Raw genomic sequence first — 21180 nt, 5'->3', positions numbered from 1 at the left:
GTTGTTTATTGTAATGAAGTGCTGAGCCGCCGACGCTGGTAGGTACCTACTGACTTCACAAAACTTGGATTTTTTACATGCAATTTGTGGATACTTTTTCAATGTTGTTGGCGAAAACACCAATTAGGTACTTAGACACTTCGTTGCTCTAGGATTATATTGTCCTAAGCGACAGTATGTGAAATGTTCAGGAGACGAAAAACAAAGTTCATTACCTTATATTTCAATGCTGGAAGATCTTTCATATTTATTTATTTTACATAGTGAGAGATACATTATATTAGAACATATTATAAGAATAATCCAGCTATATTACTCATTTAAATAGGAAGAATTTGTATTTATTTAACAGCAGATTCTGCATTTTAGCGGCGATCGCTTTTAATTGGGGTGCGGTGATGCCGAGCCGTATTTTTAAACGCGAGTCGTCAAAAAACTAGTGACAAAAAACCGTTATCCATAAAATATATTAAATACGTAAGCAAAATATTACGTAGTTTATGTTATGTCTGCAGGTTGAGTTCTGTTATAATTATAATTTTAACATACGCACACGTAGAAACTGTTAAAATGAATTGAAATTACCGTGAATAATGAATAATAATTCGAAATACTAAAACATTAGAGTTGGCACTCTTCATCATATAATTTACAGAGATGGTGATCGTTCAAAATATTCTGCAAAATGACAAAAACATAGACTAAATTTGTGCATCTCAATATAATCACAACTTCATACGTATTTACATGTAACCAATACATATAGGATAAAAATAAAAACAATTAAATTAATGACATAGGTAGGTTGTACCTAATATTAGTCAGTATTTATTATTGATAAAAAATATTACATACAATAATTATTCTATGTTCAGAACAATAACATAATTTATAATACACTACCTATTTCAAAAGTGAAATACCACAAAAATTACATTGACAGCTGTTTCAAGCTACAAAACTCATGATCCGATTAATAAATCTTTATAAATTTGTGGGGTTCACTGAGAGTTACCATTGTGGGTGTCGTCGATGTGTCGTAGGCCATGGTGTTGAGGATGATGATGAAGTCGAAGATGGATGCAGGAGCACGTTTTATTTTCGGCGTAACAGTCAGTACAATAGTATGTGACAGTGGTTATGTTACAATACAGTAAAACCTCGTTAATAAGAACACGGATAATGCGAAATTCGCCATAATTCGAAATTTTCGCAAAAAAAAGTCCCTTGAACATTATTTTCATATAAAACCATACCTTTAATTTGAATTTTGTATTTCGAAATGATTTCAGAGTCCTGGCATACCAAAATATTCAATAAAGTACACTATTTCATGAGCCAGTCATTGAAAATTGTGACAGAATCAAATTATAGTAAACTCGATAAGGAGCTGATCTCAATAATTCTTTTTCATGTTTTCACTTAGTCAGTCATCCATTGACGCAAACTGACTTGATTATTTCAATAAAGAGAATATTATTTTGATTGTATTGTATAAATTGCAAATAATAATTCATCGGAAATGTCACTCGAACATAAGTTCCCGGCCTGTTAGGATCTCACTCTCTATATCGCTTCGCACAACATCTCATTGTACCGAGATTCGAGAACATTATCATAGGTATTCTAAGTACAGTAAAACCCTTTTTATTCTTTGAATTCCTTTTGTTTTCATTAATTTTGTTTACGATCATAGATATGCCTACCAAATTTCCGGTTCCGTGTGTGTTAATGGGCATAAAATGTCAGGATTATTTTTATTACCTTCATAAATAAGTAATTTATGATGTTTTAGACAAATCTGTCGCAATTTTCAATGCTCATAAAATAGTGTACATTACTACGATTTATTGAATATTTTTATATGCCAGGACACTGAAATAATTTCGAATTAAAGGTATGGTTTTATATGAAAATAATGTTCAAGGGACTTTTTTTTCGTGAAAATTTCGAATTATGGCGAATTTCGAATTATCCGTGTTCTAATTAACGAGGTTTTACTGTATGCTATTTATAAGAAATATTTAAGAAAATTTGGGGTACACACTAAGAGAACACTCGCAATACAGCAGTGCCCCATGGTACATTGACTTACACAATACCAAACATGATAATAATGGAACATTCTATGGAATTTCACTTTTGATTCAAAATTGCGAAAATAATTTGTCACTGAAAGATATTTCACGGAGATATTGAAAATGAATTGTCCCACGCCTTCGCGTTGACCTGCTTTAACAGACTCCTGAGCGTGGTGCCGGGGCCGACTTCGAATGTGCGTGGGAACCCTAAGCCAGGCGGACGCAGATACATATCTTGCAGCAGTTGCTGCCATTTTACCGGTGATACGATCTAAAAAAAAAAATTTCATTTACGTAAGTCAAATAATAATGGTGGTGAAAATCATGGATTGCTTGAAATTATTTGTGATCTTTCATGTAAGTACCGATTCTGTGCCAAAGCGAACATGTTCGCGTACAATGGTCATGCGCATAGGGCCGGCCATACAAAAAACGCGAACTTGTTCGTCTGTCCCAGGCGTTTGTTTTGAATAATTTCTACATCTATTGTGAGGAATATTTAACACAAATTTTTTAAAGTCCACTTTAATTTAAGTTGATATTATGATTGTTTTAAAAAGAGCTTCGCTGTTTATCCGATATATGCCGCTAGACAGGGTTACCACTTCAAAGTAAAATATTATTCGGGATTTCCCTCTCTTCAAATGAAATATTACTTGTACGCGAATGTTCTTGGGAATTCCCTTTGTACAGTTAGAATATTTTTTTGTTGAAGTGTGTCATCCTATTTATTTCGCGCCTGGAATTAGAGTGTGTAGTTCATTTCTTTCTTGTGAGCCTTACGTATAGTACGCATGGGAAGAAAAATTCGTTTATATTAATTTGCCAAATTATTTCGGGGATTCGTCGGTACGTTCACAATTGCGATTGCATTTCTTGATCTGTGAGTGTTTGTTTCAATCGTGTTTCTTCTGTCAAGTGACAGGATTAATTGTATAGTACAAAGTGTTTTTGTTAACAAATTTATATTATCAATTCATAGTTTCTACAAAGTTTGAACTATTTTTGTGACTTTCCGTTTTGATTGTTTCCACTGTTTGAATATGGAAGGAGAATTGCGTATTTCGGGACTTCATCAATCGGCTGAAGATCTTTCTTTTTCTATCTCGATTGGGTTGGCATAACTCCCGAATGTGACGAGAGTGATTTTGAATTAAATGATGACGAAGAACAAGATACATCTCAATCTTCTACTGTTGATGAATCGATGCCAGTTTTCGAATGGGAAACTGGAGATTTTGTGCCAAAAAGAAAATCGTTCAATAGCTCAAAATCAGGATCAGATTTTGTAAGTTTCGGCAATAGCGAATTGGATTTTTTGTAAATTGTTCGTGGATGATAGTCTTATAAATTAAGAAGAGAATCAAGGTATCGGTGTAAACAATGCAAAGTGGCCTTCTGCTTGGTACCGTGTTACCACACGGTAGAACACTATAGACTTGAAAACTCTTTCTACAAGTTTTGTGGCAACCCTGACAATTTTTAAAAGTTAAACTTGTGTTTTTTCGGAAGAATACTGGTCCAAATGAGACACTTTGCATATGATTGGTAAGTGTTTATGACAAACTTTCAAAATATTCAAAAAAAAAAAATATTAATAAGGTTTTATTTTTGCTAAAAAATTCGCGGCCTCTCACCTGCCGCCATACAAAACCTCCCGGCACAGATCAAGTTAATAATGATGGTCCATTGCATAAAAAAAATTAATTAGTCGTTGAATATGATTTCTAACCTGCTTTGGAAGTTGACTAAGAATATGCCTTGGCATGTTGTAAGTCTTGCTGTTCACTGCCGACATAACTCGGATGGTGGGTGTCTTCACTTCGCAGAGTCTCACAGCGGCGGCCATCGGCTCCACCGCCGATCGAACGCCTTCCGAATGGTATGCACCTGCCACGTTTACTCGCTTTGTACGTCGAAGACCGAGCTTTTTGGCGTTGTCCTCTAAAAATTTCAATGCCTGAAAGTTGATTTTCTACAATTTAGAACCATTTTAAAAGACACCGACATAAATTGTGTTATGAGTTAGTCCAAATATATTGTGGTAAACTTTTAAGTACTCAAGAATTTTTTCAAAACATGTTAAGGTGCATTTAGACCAGAGGGGGGCAAACTGCGGCCCGGCGGGTATTTTTTTGCGGCCCGCCATCATTAATTGTACTTCTGACTACGAATAACTTTTTTATATTTTTTTAAAAAAATATTGGCAATAGATTAAACTTTGTTTAGCAATAGTACGCGATCCATTTTCAATAGCTATTGTTAGTGTACCGACAGAGCTACAACTTGAGATTATTGATCTGCAGTGTGACACTGATTTAAGAGAATTGCATCACCGTGAAGAAATCTCCAAATTTTACAATGCCTTTAATTCAGACAAATTCGACCAACTGCGATCGACCAACGATTATGCAAGAAAAATGTTCGTTTTTTTGGATCAACCTATATGTGTGAACAAACATTTTCGATCATGAACCTCAATAAAAATTCTTTACAATCAAATATCTCCGATACCCATTTACAAGCAGTTTTGAGAATATCAACTACAAAATTAACACCTGAATTTAAAAAAATGTACAACAGTTTCATTCTTCTCATTATTTTTTTTGTAATGTTTATTTTTCGTGATCATAAATAGTGTATATCAAAAAATGGTATTTTACTTGCGGCCCGCCGCTCATTTTTAATTCTTAAATTTGGCCATCCATCCAAAAAGTTTGCCCCCCCCTGATTTAGACCAACCGAACAAGAAGGTACAGTGAGAATCAGAGCATTCTGTTCATGCTCGGCTGGTGTAAACGCCTAGTGAACGATATCCACAAAATCTATTTAGTAATCGTATAGGTATGTTCGGCAGCGAGCGAAGAACAATTAATTGATGAAACCGCTCCACCAGCGAGTGCGACTGAACACGAAAGAATGCTCAACGCGACTGTGCTCTCGCTTTAGCATGCGTTTAGACATTGCCAACTGAAGAGAAAGTTGATACATTCACGACTGGTCCTACCTTTCCGCTCCTCCCATTGTCTATGGATGACCTGTCATTGCCTGTCATTGTCTATAGAGTGCTCATACTGACGCGTCTGTCATGTTCACTTGACACAGTTAATGGTTTGATTTGGATAGATGAGTTAAATGATAAATAATACACTAGCATTAATACACCTACAAATGTAATGCATAGATAAATGCTACATATTTTTTGGAAATCGATATTAGCACCGGTTTTTGTGAAGGACTAGTCTGACTTTGACAGCTGATGAATAGCAGGAATGTATATTATTTATAAATAACACTGATAGTTAATATATTTGATTTGAGAATTTTTTATACTTATTTGAAACGAGAAAGGGCGAATCAATATGTCAAGCAATCTGGAATCTGATTTTGACAGCTGAAAAGTGGACCACTCGTTGCTTGTGCAAAAAGTTATGCTCAGGATTTATTAATCTAAAGATGGCGGTGGTATAGATCAAACGAACGAGCATTTTTAAAGCATTCCAGCTAAATGCAGCAAATCTCCGTAGAAACCAAAACAATGCTCGCTCGCTCGACAAAAAGCATTAAGACAATTACTCTGGTCTAAATGTTGTTTAATTATTCTTAAAGCCTGATGCATACATGAAAATAAATAATGTGATCGGGGATGTGTGTCTCACAATCAAAATTGTTCCTATTTTCAAAAAATGAATGAAATATTTTTTAAATTAATTTCATTACAGCAATGGCAACCCACTCACTGTATTCAGGCCATAATAATTGATTGTTTTTTTTATAATCCACTGACCACCAAAATTATTATTGCAAATACTTACTAATTATTAACTCCTATTTATTTAGTGTTTGAATAGATAATTGGAAGGCGGTTTATTCAAATTGGTCACCCCTTTAATCCCCCACTCTTCAATTATTATTATTTGAATAGAGCAAGCGAACCTTATGATGTGGAGCAATATTTCTTAACAATTTTTTTTTCAGAAAAATATATAACATCAGTTTTGCCAACCGAACTATAATTTGTATGTAGTACTTATTCTACAATTTATTTTGGTCAGTGTACGATAGTAATATGTATGTAAACTATGCTTAGAATACAATCATTTAAAAAATCAATGTGAAAAAAAAATATGTTGCATATAGTTTCCCTATCAAAATCGCTGAAGCAAGTTTCGGCTATTGATATAAAGCATTCACCATTCCATACAATAACTGAACAGTAAAATGAGTAATTGACAAAAACCTTATCACTCAGCCTTATTGCAATGTAGGCAGAGTTAATTTAAATTTTTTTTTACAATAAACATCCGGCATTCGGTAGAATAAAAATAATATAATTATGCACATTAATACAATTTTCAAATTAACCCAGGGCTCGAAATGGACCGGAGCACACTGGAGCGCCGTTCTGGTTCATGTAAATTTTACATTTCGAGCGCTGAATTAACCCTTATTGCATGCCGGTAGTTTTTTGAAACAAACAATTATTTATTATTCATATAAATAAATGTAGAAATCATAATTCAGTTTAACTTTTGTTGAATAAATCATGTATAATTTTTTTTATATAAATTACTTAAGTAGGCTGTTTCAAAAAACACTTCTGTAAAATATATCAAATGTGAGTTAGAATATGTAGTTCTGCATTCAGCTGACGATATTTTCCCTATCACTTTCATTCGACAGATTTTTGGTTATTAGCCATTTTTTTAAACCCAAAAGTTATAGATCAGAACATGTTGTGTATAGACTGAAAAATGAAGAATACATATCGTGCAACAGTGGGATTCGAGCCCATGATCCATGGATCACGAGGCGACAGTTGTAAGCTCTGCTCCACAGCAGGAGCATAATATTATCAGCAAAAATATGATTACAATTACCTCATGACAACCAGCCACAACTTTGCAATGCGGGTACAAATAATTAGCGATGCTGCAGTAGGCGTTTTCGACCTCATTCAGATGGCAATATTCCACGGCTTGGTTAATCACCTTACGGATGTTCGTATCGGCTCCGTAAATGACTGTGAGCATTCCCCCAGGACGTTCTTTGCTGGCCGCCTCCATCGCGGCCGCTCTCACACTGACCAGCCGAAGACCTGTTGGCAGAAGTGTCACCAGAATAGCTCAGCTAACTACAGCAGAGGTTGGGTAACGGAAGATAATAATTCAGGCGGCAATGAGATAAAAATGTATTGTATTGGTGTTACCAGCACAAAAAAATTTGTAAATAATCCTCTTTTTTTTTTACAAACAATGGATTTACTGCTGCCCATCCAGACAACAATATAGTTTTTCAAGTAAATACTTTTATAGGTAATAAGGCGATATGGGAGTAAATTTGATTCAGCTGTCTGACAAAAAAGCATAATGGCATCATTCACACTTAGCAAACTTGAGGTCTAGTGTTAGACTAAGCGCGCTGTCTAAACAATGGCCTAATATATTTGGACAAGCATTACTTCCAGAAAAGTCCAGTCCCGATTTATTTCAGCCAAAATAAATATGATTTCTGAATCGCGGGAGTGAAATAAAGCTGTCTCGTGAGTGACAATATAATTTCTTCAGACTGTTGCGTTGTGTGAGGGATGTGATATAGTATGGGTCTCATTTACGCAAACACATGTGGGCGTTTATATTGTTTTATATTTAGTATGAAACACAATTATGTATTACATGGTAAGATAAAATGACAGTATATTAAACTATGTTTTACCTGTAAAGGTCTATAATAATACTTTTGAATTTAGACAATTTAATGGAACGGGCGAGCTGCTCGGAACGTCTACATTTTGGAAACTCTAAGCCTCTAAAACTTTCGAGACTGGCTGCTGTACAGTGTTGCATGACACAACCTCGCACATCTATCTAGCGACAGTCGCGCGTAGCCTTCGAAACGTATTGATATTTCAATGCGGTGATCGGCGAGCCGGTATAGGAATGACCAATTCGTAGGTGTTTCTTTGTGACTTCGACCCTACGACTCAGAGCCCGAGAAGAATGCAACAGCCAGATGTTTTTTTTTAGACGAAACAGTTGCATTCGATCAATCTGCGAAGCTCCATTTGGACGATGACGTCACATCGACGTATTCGACACGTTTTTAGGCGAGACGAGTTCCGATGTGCGAGCCGACTAAAGCGGGAACCAAATTGAGGTGCATGTCATGGTGTATGTCGCCTAATGTCACGGGCTTCCGCTACGGGAAAAAGTGTGTTAAGTGGTTTTTCTTGGTGTTTAAAATGTTATCAGACTGATGCTTCCATCCCGTAGCACATTTTGAACCTTTAAACGAACATTGTTAGTTAACAAAATCTTCCGAAAACACCAGAACAACAATGAGGTCACCTCACGTTGAATTGCACTTCATTGACACCTCAATGAACGTTTTTATCATCTTCTACATGCCTATACTTTTCGACTGTCATGTCAAAATCAGATTTTTTTGATTTTAGCGGTTGGCACTATGTATTAACTATGGTCTGCAGGTTGGATTCTGTTCAAAATATTATCTATAGATGTCATGTCGCAAGTAATTTTAACGCAGGGACACGTATGCAAACTGTTAAAATTAATTGAAATTAGCATGAATAATTAATAATAATTCAAATTACTAATACATTATAGTAGGCACTCTTTATCAGTGTCATTATTCAGTGAATTTACGGAGATGGTGCACGTACAAAATATTCTGCAAAATGACGAAACCATAGACTAAATTTGTCGTCGCGACAGCGTGACATGCACCTCAATTTGATTTGCGCTTAATTGACAACTGTGTCGTTTCCGTTGCGTTATTGTCTATCTATGGTCTATAAATAAGCATTGACAATAACATGTCAGTTGTAGAGTGCATGTTTGATCTCATGATGAAATTGTCACCCATTCCTTGCAGCAATCATATTATTTAAACCAAATATTTAAAAAAAATAATATATATATATATAACATAAGTATGTATGTACCTTGTTCAAATTCTATTGCTCCTCCGAATATGAGTGCTGTGATTTCTCCGAGTGAAAATCCGGCTGTGGCGATGCAATTCTCTACAGCTGAAGGCCTCTCTTCGCGTAATCGCTCCACTGCTGCCAAGCTAGCAGTCAAGATGGCCACTTGGCAGTGTTTGTCCATTTTTTCTTTTGTGTCTAACTTCAGAAGATCGAATCTGAAAAAAAATTCCGAAACACTTTTGTTTTCTTTACGCCATCACCATAAGTAAATCACGTTAAGAGTAGATCTGGATGTAGCATAATATGCTCAGGACAATATGGAGCTATACGATTATTCCGTGATTTTGTTGACAGGTCGTGAAAATAAGTTATCTTCAAAATGAGTGCGCGGTGTAGTTGGATTTTTTACAGGCAGGTTCGCCACTATTGTTCTACTGAGCATACGCAATTATCGCCAGTCCACTTGTTGCGTGAAAATTCAGAAGCTTCTGAACTTTTTAAAACCATGCATGCAATCTTGCAATTTGCACGATAATACGTGTCACTAGCTGTTAATAGCCAATTGCTATTCAGCCTGTCTCGTTATTTAAGTCAATCAAACATCAGCATCCTGAAAGATCGCTATAGGATGCTGACATGGACTGGGAAGACGCGAGAACATTAATGAGTGGTGTACATAATATTCAATAACACCCGAATGCGCTGACAAATAAGAAATAAATGAGTCGCGGGATTTGAACCTACGATCACTGGATTTTGGAGTGTTTTGCAGTGAGTCATGTCCGAATATCACTGTTTCTGCACCCGTTTGCTTGTTATGTCCACACTAAAATCGACAGTCATAGTGCTTCAGATCTCATTATCACTAATTGAATATACAAAGATCACTTACCCTAACACTTCATTTGCGATTTCATAGATCATTTTGGCTTTAGGAAATTTCAATAAATCTTTTCCCATTCCCACATACTGCGTTCCTTGCCCAGGAAATAGGATAATGGTTGTATCCTTGGGGTTCACAATGAAATTTTTACCCAACGGTAGGGTCGCTGTGTTTGGGTATGGTTGGGTTGCCCATTTATCGTCTGGATTCTTTGGTTCTGTGTCTTCGAATGTAGCTGCATCATCTAAGAGCTTTTTCAGTGGCGATTCCTTTAATACATCATGGATATCAGGGTTTTTAGAATAGTATCTGGTGCATCCTGCTGAACAACAAGCGGATGGCGATATATGAAACCCTTTCCAATTACTGATTTTGAAAAATGACTTCAAAGCCGACATTGTCTGTCTAAGTTTATTTTCTTTAATTATTATCGTTAAAATAAGATAGGTTATTATAACATAACCTCTTCGTGATAAACAAACTCTATAACCATAAAGTAAGAGAAGAATCAAAGATAGAGGAATAAATTAAACTGTCAGTATTTCGTTTATCGCCAAGCAATAAAAGTAAACCATACGTGATGTCAAAATTATCCATTTAATTTATTTAGTTTCAGAAATTAAAATTATGTTTTATCTAATGAAAATTATAATATTACGAATTAACGTTTTTATTCAGGTATATTTTTTTGCACTGATAACATCGATATGTCAAAACGCTTTAAGTGTCTATGGCCTGATTGACAGCAAACAATTTTGAACAATTCGAAGTTGATGCTAGGGAGCGAATGAATGAGATTTAAATAATATCCTTAAAATAAATCATTCAAAATGCTCATTGCGGTAGAAGGCTGTGCACATGGTGAGTTGGAAAAAATCTATGAGTGCATTGAACACCTTGAGAAGGTAAACAATCTGAAAGTCGACCTTTTGATATGCTGTGGTGATTTTCAATCAGTCCGCAATAACAACGATCTTTTCTGTATGGCAGTCCCGGCAAAATATCATGACATATGCTCATTTTACAAGTAAGAAATTATAATTTATTTATGCTACCTTTCCGTCCCAGATCTATGTTATAAAATCACCAAACACATGCTTTTTTAAGGTGATCTAATTTAATTGGCTACATCATTTAATCTGAATACCTAGAAAATACACAAAGAGAACATTATTAACACCCTACTTTATCCAACGACATGTATTTCTTTTTATTTACTTTCCAACTTTTGTTTTTCAGTATTATTTTAGGTTATCTCAAGCTACTCAGTCAGCAATTGTAAACAATCCTTAAAAACAATTCTTCACTAAGAGATTGTACCATGTGTTTCTCAGCATTGATGATCGTGACTCATTTTAAATTGTCCTAATTATATTTCTCTAACTTAACCTTCATTCCACCGTGCTAGCGCCATCTTTAGATTAATAAACCCTGAGCATATCCTTTTGCACAAGCTACGAGTAGTCCACTGTTCAGCTGTCAAAATCAGATCCCAGATTGCTTGACATATTGATTCGCCCTTTCTCGTTTCAAATTAAATTATAAAAAATTCTCAAATCAAATATATTAACTATCAGTGTTATTTATAAATAATATACATTCCTGTTATTCATCAGCTGTCAAAGTCAGGCTAGTCCTTCACACAAAAACCGGTGGTAGTATCGATTTCCAAAAAATATGTTGCATTGATCTATGCATTACATTTGTGGAAGGTGTGTTAATCTAGTGTATTATTTTTCATGTAACTCAACTATCCAAATCAAACCATACCCTGTGTGAACACGACAGACGTGTCAGTATGAGCACTCTATAGAGTATAGAACAATGACAGGTCATCCATAGACAACAATAGGAGGGGCGGAAAAGGTAGGACCAGTCGCTGTGGATGTATCGGCTTTCAATTTGAGTCGGCAATGACAGTGCGCATAGTAAAGGCTATTGAGAGACTCATAGCGTCCTCCACTTGACCGGCCCATCAGCGACCTCCATCTTCTATCGATGATGCTCCCTGCCTAAATATTGTTTTCCATACATTATTTGAAAACACCTCAGAAACATACCTATTAGATTAAATTTTCAAAAAGATATGATGCAGAATAGTACTCGAACTTGTATCCAACGGATTCCTACATCCTGTCTGATTACGATATACAAAACATGTCACATTAATTATAAACTCATAAAATATTTTGAATAGGTTCTTTGTTTTATTTTTTTTCAAATGTGTGGCCCCCTAAGCTCAGTAATAATTTTTTGGCCCACCAAACGATTTGGGTTGGGCACCCCTGAATTCTACTATCATGGTTTTGTATTCAATTATCTCAAGCCTCAGGGGTCTACTTTCCTCGTGTACTTGTAAGAGTGTAGTCATATAATTTTCAATACAATGAGTGTATTAAGTCTGATTCACTCGCTCGAAAATCCAAATTTCAGCATCAAAACTAATGACTACATTCTTAATATTAGAACCAACATTTCCAAATTTAGCAATAGTAACGAACACGGTACAAATATACAGATATACTGGATTCCAGCACATAAAGGAATTAATGCCAATGAAATTGCGGATCAATTGGCAAAAAAATCCGTAAAATACCCATCAGAAAATATAAGAATTCCATACACAGATTTTAAAGCCCAGTTTAAACAAACAATGAGCGAAAATAAAGGTGAATATTTAGAAAATCTTGGGAAAGAACAGGGAACACACTACTATCAAAATTATTATAGTAGATCTCCTAAAACTTGATTTAGTAAACATTGTAAAATAAAGCGAGATGTAATAGTGACAATAGCTAGAAGCAGGACAGGGCATTACAGTCTCAACGAATCATTGTATAAAATTAAAGTGGTAGATAGCCCTCAGTGTCAGTGTGGGCATCCCACTCAAGATCTTAACCACATTGTGTGGCAATGTGATGTCTATGACCAGGAGAGTGAGGTGTTAATGAATAAATTGGGAAAATGCAGGTTATACCCTCCTTTCACGATTAATTCGTTCCTGGCAAAACCAAAAAAACCAAAGCAGAATAGCCTTCCATTCAGAGAAGAGCTCAATTGCTTCCAAATAAAGAAAGAAAAAAAACAATGAGTGTAGTGTCCGTCTGCATATCTGAAGTTGGATAGTTTTTTTCACCAACACAAGTATAATTAAACCATTGAAATCTTACAGGTACTACAGCGGAGAGAAGGTGGCTCCTGTGCTGACAATCTTCATCGGTGGCAATCACGAGGCCTCGAATTATCTCCAAGAGTTGCCTTATGGGGGTTGGGTGGCTCCTAACATCTATTATCTCGGGCACGCGGGTGTCGTCACTGTTGCTGGCATTAGGATAGCAGGTGAAAATGAACATTTATGACATTATGTTTATATAATTTACTTACAGTGTGGTCATCATAAGCTATATCTACATTTATTCACTTCTTCTCTTCCACTTCACTTCAAATTTTAATTCTTGTTTTTAACACTGAGTACTTCGTTTTACGCTTGCCTAAAAATTTTTCACAGGAAGCAGTGCTGCCATTTTTTTATAAGCCGATAAAAAATTTGAAGAAACTAGAACACAGAACATTTTTCGTTTTGAATTTCTCAAAATAATAATATTTTTGACATATATACAAAATCATTTGGTTGACAACACTAACGTGATGTTGAATAGAAATTCAATGCTGGCTGAGCAACATATGCTAGCATTTCTATCCTGAAAAACGGCCATTTTGAAACCGGTTTGAGGCAGCCAGTGGACACTACTCATTCTTCAGAAATTTTTATTAAACTTATTTGTACTAATTTTTTTGATATCCTTAATCATTCAACTGTCCCGTTATGTCTTCAAATAGGTCTCTCTGGAATTTATAAAGGCCATGATTATATGAAAGGACATTTCGAAGTTTCTCCGTATAATGACAACACCAAGAGAAGTGTCTACCATATTCGAAATTTGGAGGTGTGTTGATTCTTTCATTTATTTACATAACAAATATTAAGAGTCATGAAGGTCGGTACTGACTTAAGTAGATTTGCGCACACAAATGCTGTGCGTGTAAATTTGCTGTCAGTATGTGTAAACCTTTCGTGCGCGCAAATTTGCTCAAGTCAATACCGACCTTTAGATTACAACTTTTTGGGTGAGTGCTTTCGACTCGAGCCTGCGATCCATCTGAGTCATTTAAATTATTTCTTATAACTACATTTTAACTGAGGTAGATACCTACTTCAAATTTCACCAATCTGTACATTTGAAGTGGGTATCTCAGTTAAAACGCAAGGATCAATAGCTTAGAGGGAAAAGCACTCATCTGGAAAGTGAAAGATGTGAGTTCGGGTCCGACGTGGTCCTTTTTTTCTACAATTTTTTCTAATACATATGTTTATGAGGTTTTTCAATTTGTATATTATTTATTCTTCATTTATTAGGATGTCCATTCCAAGTAGAGCACACTAGCCTTGTCGTACGCCAATCCTATTGATTATGATCCAGCATCCTATACATCTTGTAATTGTTGTTTCTTCTTCATTTAGTGCCTTCTCATACTGTAGGTCAGTGATCATCAGACTTATGTAGGAAATAGTATGCTGGCTTTCTGGTGCAGTTTCACAGTTGTACTGAGAGATTTTGATAACATTTATTTATTATTTATTGTTATACTAGGCTTATAGAGTCATTTATAATAAATGAACAGCATGGATTTAGAGCAGGCCGATCAACGGAAACTAACCTAATTGTATTTACCGATTATGTGTCATCGGCACTGGATAGAGGCCACCAGGTTGACTGTTCTTACAATGACTTCACGAAAGCATTTGACAAGGTCGATCATGACATCCTGATGGAAAAACTCCAACTTATTGGATTGTCGGATCGATTTTTGAGGCTATTCGGGAGTTATTTTAGGAACCGTCAACAATACGTATCGTACGGCCTTTATCAGTCACAGACCTTTTACACATTTTCTGGTGTCCCCCAGGGCTCAAACTTAGGGCCGTTGCTGTTCACGATTTTTATAAATGACATAGCATTGGTAATAAAAAATGCTATGTTTTTGTTGTTCGCTGATGACTTGAAACTCTTTTTGGAAGTTGTCACCTTGGACAATTGTCGTCAGCTCCAACTTGATATAGATAATATATTAAATTGGGACAGGCGTAACAAACTAGAATTCAATATTGATAAATGCAATCTTTTATCGTTTACCAGAGCCTCAAAAGTGTTGTTTTTCCAATACTCAATGCATGGCAGAGTTCTGTCACGAATATCATCTGTAAGGGATCTTGGCATTACGTTTGAGAGTAAACTGACATTTATTAGCTATATAGTTGAAGTATGGCCTTATGGTGGAGAGGGTACAGAAGAAATTCTTGAGACTCCTTTACTTGAGGTTGTATGGATACTATCCGTGGCTTTATCCAACTGACTTTCTCTTAGGCATGCTTACATACTGCAGTCTGCAACTTAGAAGAAATCTTTATTTAGCTACGTATTTTTTTCGACTTATACGAGGTATAAATGAGAACTCTGCCATTCTGGGCAGTGTTGACCTGTGTGTCCCTGATAACTATCTTAGAAATAGAGACCATCAGTTGTTTATTCTCCCAAGGTGCAGAACCAACCTGCCACTGGTAATGCCAATTGGGAGAACGATAACTATGTTCAACGAAATTGCTTCGGGTGTTGATATATTCCACCTACGTGAGAATGAGTTTAGGTGGATGTTGTTTTATAAATTCTTAAAATAGGGTCTGCTTAACTCATCCGGTGTACTTCCTTGTACCTATCTAATTTATCTACTGATTATCTTTTTTTTTATGTAACACTTATATTTATATATCTTTGTTTCTAAATGTCATGTTGTGTACGTCTTAAACTTATAATTTGTAATGTCCACCATATGTTAAAAAAATAAATAAATTGAAAATGAAATTAAATTGAAATTATCGTCGGTAATTTTCTACAAACACGTATCTCAATTTTTGTCAGTTTTGAGTTGTTTGATGTAATGAATTCAGAATTTGAATACGCACATATTCCACTAACACGTATCTCAAAACATACTTTATAATATAATAGATTTAAGCAATTACAAAAACTCGTATCGCAATAAAAGACTTTTCTAAATATTATAAACTTGTATCTATATACAGAATACTGAGCTCCGACAGATGATTATACTGAAGCTCTTTCTCGTAAGTCAAGATACGTGTTTACTGCAGTAATATTCACATTAAAGTTGTAACGCATTCTCGTATCTTCGACAATATGACTGATCGGTCGAAAGTAAAGTCCGATAAACTGAAGAAACATAACAATTTTTTCATGAAAATATCTGTAACTATTCTAAATGGATATTTCATAGAAGAAAATTTACTTCTAAATTAAAAACTGAGAGAATAAAGTTGTTATTTGCCTCTCCTGAAAAGTTGTGTTTTTGGAGATATGTGTTTGTAGATAATTACCGACGTTATGGTACGATGTATAGACACCGATTTAATCGCTAATTACAAAATGCTGCATAATTTCCATGCTTTCCATCTTAGTCAACAATATAATATGTACTTCGTATGTTATCCGACTTAGTATGCAACTGAATTAAAACTGTTTCGGAGGTATAAAAATTAATTTTGATGTGACTTTGTAGGTTTTTAGGTTAAAGCAATTAACCGGAGAAGTGTCCGCAATATTATCACATGACTGGCCGAGAGGAGTGGCACAGCACGGTGATCTAGATGGACTTCTGAAGTTCAAACCGTTCTTTGAGTAAGAAACTTCTATTTATTACTAATAATCTTCATTCCCTCCCCCAATTATTTGATTAATCCAGATTATGCTACATAAACTTTCTTTTACGAAGATGATATATATTAGTGATGGCGACACGCGAGATGATTTTGCATTGCACGCAAATGTTTTATGTTGAAGAGAGAAAAAAATAGATATACAGTACTCTCTCAGTAATCCGCCACCCCAAAAATCAGACAAGTGTCCAATTAGTGAAAGCGGCGGATTATAGTGCATACATACAAAATATGGTAAAAATTAAAACAGGAATTTCGTAAAAATAGTTTTTTTTGAGAAATTTGTATGACCAAATTACGGTTTTATTTATAATCAAAATCAAGTATTTACTAAATTATACATATTTATAAACTAAGTTTATTAACTAAATATTAAACAGTAAATCACTTGACACAACCAGGTTGTTCATTCTGTTCAGTTTGTGTGTCCCGGTTGCATTGGAGCACGGCATAATTAATTGTGATGCGGTCTTTGGGCACTTTCCTCCCTGGTACATTACTTTCTTCGCGATGAATGTACCTTTTACGAAGGAGAAGTTTCCAAAATAAACCCGTCTCATCTGCGTTGTATACTTGTACACGGCTTACTACTGAATTTGACAATCGAATACCGGTGAATTATAGAACTTAAACAGAAAACTACAGCTATACTCAAGAACTCAATTATATTTTTTTGAACTTTTTAATAGACTATTTTTTCCCTATAAAAACTGCTCGGCACGTCAGACAGTCAAAAAGCAATATTTGGTAAATTTTGGCACGCATGGGTAAAAATGTTCGCCAACCATGATATATATTATAAAAATGAAGTGTGGAACGCATTCCGCAATTCGATTTAAGTGTGCTGTTATAAATCACTATGATTTATTGTTATAATATAGTGACCTTAGCAAGCATAAAAAAAGTTTTTTTTATACAATAAACCATCATTATAACTGACCTTTCAAAGTGGTATGAATTATTTTAAGTTGTCTATTTGCTGTAATGTGTATTATAACACCAAATCAATCTCTCAATAAATCCATTTAATTGCAGAGAAGAGATACGTGAGAATAAACTGGGGTCAGCACCAGGCGAAGAACTGCTGCAGTGTCTGAAGCCCGGATATTGGTTCACTGGCCATCTTCATTGCCAGTACGCTGCGCTTGTGCCTCACAAAAACACCGACACTCACACCAAGTTCTTGGCGTTAGACAAATGCTTACCCAAGCGAAGGTTTCTGCAGGTACCAAGAGTTTTAACTATAATAAGAGAATGCCTTAGGAATTTTTTGAGAACCTTATCACTGCCAGCCAATTTTTACTAGGCGGACACTTGTAGGTCAGCTATTTTCGGAATAAAATAAATCCCTTAAAAAATATGAAATAGGAACAGAATGATAAATATTTGTGAAAATTTACCAACACAACATGTTTATCGAGTTTATCATGAATATTTTGACACTAAAATGATAAATATTGTGTAGAAAATATACACAGAATGTTTATTCAGAAGTTATGACGTTTAGATCATCTGCATACTCCAAGTCGCACAGTCTTTCTTCGCATAGATCGGTTGTGTCATCATGTGGCACAGCCTCAAGGGTTCCGTCGCCGTGGCCGGCCCTCCCTCACCCTGCAGTGGTACTACAAAAGCGACCTACGTGCTGCAGGTCTGATATGGCGGGAGACGCAAGAGTTGGCGATGGACCGAGGGAAGTTGCGCCGACTTGTGCTTGCCCTATGCCCCAATGTTGGGACGTGACCGGGTGGAAGAAGAAGAAGATGACGTTTAGACGGATAGAGTAAAACTGTTAATAGTTAATACCTAATATATAAAGAACTAATTAATATTTATCTTTATTAGGTTGTCACCATTCCTCATGACGACAGTCAACCAATTGAGCTTAAATATGACTTAGAGTGGCTCAGCATTCTTCATCTGACAAATCATCTCCTCAGTGTTCGTTCCACCAACTGTTACATGCCCGGAAACCTTACAGATCAAAGGTAAAGTGCTTTAATTATCCAAATTACATGCAACTCAATTAATTTTTTTGAACACACATTTAGTTTTCTATTCAGTATGTCAATATTATAATAGAAACTAGATTCCTTCAATCTCAATTATCTCTACTTGTAATATTATTATTAACACAATCACTGCTAACCTTTTAATTACCATATTTAAATAACACGTTAATTATATTATCTAATGGCCAACGACTCCAAACGCGCCAGTCGCGGTGTTAGCACTAAATGAGTTAACTTGTATAATATAATATGAAAACTTTATACCCAAATAATTGACTATGCGAACATACTGTTATTTCCATAGTATTCAATATCCATATTTATTCTTCTGATTTTAACAGGTATAATTTCACTCCGACTGAAGATGACAAACAACTAATCCTGAAGAAGTTAGAGGGCGACTTGACAATTCCGACAAACTTCACCAGAACAGCGGAAGTACACACCGTAAACAAACCTTCATCGGCATCAAAACGGCAACCTGCCCCGGTCTTAAATCCTCAGACATCTCGTCTGTGCGACCTTTTACAACTAGACGACCCGGTCAGCCTAGTTTTATTACAAACAGGTAACGTGTTACAGTGTCCTGCTTCGCCGATCGCGTCTTCGATTCCCGAGAAATTCTCTTTGACGCCTGAGCACGCGGCAAGTAAAACGTTCTGTGAACTTTCCCCGGATAGTTCGGTTATTTCTAGTCCGATGACGCCTCTCCGTTTGCCGACTCCTAAGATGTCTTTGCCGAGACCTAAGCAGGATGAAGAGATTCGACTATCCGACGAGGAAGTCGACGATGTTGTCCCGAAGAAGTTGTTTATTGAAGATGTGGCGGGGTGTACTCCGGTCGCTCTATTGAACTGTTCGACACCCGTCAGCTCGAAAAAGCCTTTCAAAAGACGGAATGAGTCTTTGTATCTTCACAAATCTGATGAGGAATAAATAGAAATGTCATGACTATGGAAACGTTGTATCCGTAGTATCCAGTATGAATTGCTATAAAAAACATAGCCTATTTTGTAAAGTGAATAGCCTAAAATAGTCTATGATACATAGATATCATAGATAATAATAAAATAATAGTTATATCTACAAAAAGTACCTACTAACTATAAATTGAATAAATGATAAATTATAATGGTTGCAATAACAAATTTTAAAAAATCATTTCCTTTAAAAGAGAGGGATATACATATTTCGACGGAATCATAATACAGGCTTTTTTTAATAAACATTTCAATGAATTTTGATAGCGATTTTAGTATGGCTAAATTGTTAAGTATAGGAAAGTGACTATTCTCCATCTCGAGATACATAGAATATGAATTACATTGAATCGAAATTACATTTAAATGACATCAAGATCAAAATACAATGACAGCTGCGAAGATAGTGAGGTTGCCATTGTTTAAATGTCGAATTCCTGATTGGTAATTATTAAAATATATTTTAATTGTCATACATTGATGCATAATATAATAATTCTCTAACGCATGCAAACGGCACAGTATAAATTGATAGTCAATAATTTATTATTTTAATTGTAGAAAACACATGCACGGTGATAAAGTATACCTATTGTCATGAGTATATTATTTTCATTTGCATATTTTTTTGTTGACATGGCAATAAGATTATGAATATAATTTAAGATGGCGTCTATTTACAGAAGTAAATCTACAACCGTGTTGATAATATAATAATATGTATTTGTCTAATACTGTTACGCATTGGCCTATAGTGTCGTGGGTCCCAGGTTCGAATCCTGGGTCTGGCAAATCCACATATTGTTTTTCAATTTGTGTTTCAAGTCAGAGTATGGACCTAATAGGTTGAGCAAGTGGCTGACATCCATTTCTCGTAAAAACAAAATCTGTCAATACAAACCTCCACTCTGTGGAGGCCCATATGATCTTATTAGGATCGGATATGATCAAATACTGCTAGTCTTTCGTATTTAGGTATATAATTGATGCTCAAAATAATTTTCCTTTGTCGGAAACAAATAATCTTATGACATCTTCACTGAACCTAAATATTAATCGAAATTCTAATTCATTGTATCTTGCCTATGGGTTTCTGCATTTTTATTTTTCGTATCTGTACGACAGTCGATTTGTCTATTTCTAGTCATCGTACGTGTTCTGAAAAATCTACAAAATCAAAAAGTTTTCAATTTCTTAAGAGCATACTTCAGTGAACCGGCAAATAATTTTCAACTATTGATGCGACGAAATATCGGACTGGCTGCCAATCGGAGAGTGAAAGTTGAGCTGTGAACACGTCAATTTGTTTTGTGATGGTGTCGGGGGAATTAATTCTTAAATCGTGTAAAGATGACTAAAAAACGTTACCCATTTATTTGAAAAAGAAAACATGTCAATGAATATATTATTATTATTATTGCAAATAGAACAATAAACATAACACTAAATGGACGCATGTTGAATTTTTATGACAAATCATGT

General features: G+C 35.3%; 2 protein-coding genes across 3 annotated transcripts; one reads left to right on the top strand and one right to left on the bottom strand.

Moving 5' to 3' along the window:
* Positions 1-790: 790 nt before the first annotated feature.
* Positions 791-10406, bottom strand: beg (malonyl-CoA-acyl carrier protein transacylase beg). Of its 2 annotated transcripts, XM_085959808.1 has the most exons (6): positions 9923-10406; positions 9046-9245; positions 6962-7179; positions 3814-4041; positions 2141-2352; positions 791-903 (listed from the first exon to the last, which is right to left on the bottom strand). In XM_085959808.1, exons 1-5 carry the CDS (start codon positions 10309-10311, stop codon positions 2185-2187), a joined length of 1203 nt encoding a protein of 400 aa, XP_085815934.1. In that variant the 5' UTR covers positions 10312-10406; the 3' UTR covers positions 791-903; positions 2141-2184. The 2 variants fall into 2 exon arrangements, with proteins under 2 accessions (XP_085815934.1, XP_085815933.1); XM_085959807.1 differs by having other exon boundaries at positions 791-2352.
* Positions 10407-10654: 248 nt separating this feature from the next.
* On the top strand, positions 10655-20814 carry ldbr (lariat debranching enzyme). Its single transcript, XM_085959883.1, has 7 exons — positions 10655-10940; positions 13086-13252; positions 13754-13860; positions 16550-16668; positions 17742-17931; positions 18552-18694; positions 19060-20814. The coding sequence occupies exons 1-7, from the start codon at positions 10744-10746 to the stop codon at positions 19652-19654; spliced, it is 1518 nt and encodes a 505-aa protein (XP_085816009.1). The 5' UTR covers positions 10655-10743; the 3' UTR covers positions 19655-20814.
* Positions 20815-21180: the final 366 nt, after the last annotated feature.

This window comes from Rhyacophila brunnea, unplaced genomic scaffold (assembly GCF_057557595.1).
Source record: "Rhyacophila brunnea isolate RB1 unplaced genomic scaffold, BYU_Rbru_1.0 scaffold_9, whole genome shotgun sequence".
Taxonomy (NCBI): domain Eukaryota; kingdom Metazoa; phylum Arthropoda; class Insecta; order Trichoptera; family Rhyacophilidae; genus Rhyacophila; species Rhyacophila brunnea.
The sequence above is the reverse complement of the archived record's forward strand: the minus strand, read 5'-3'. Positions and strand labels throughout refer to the sequence as shown.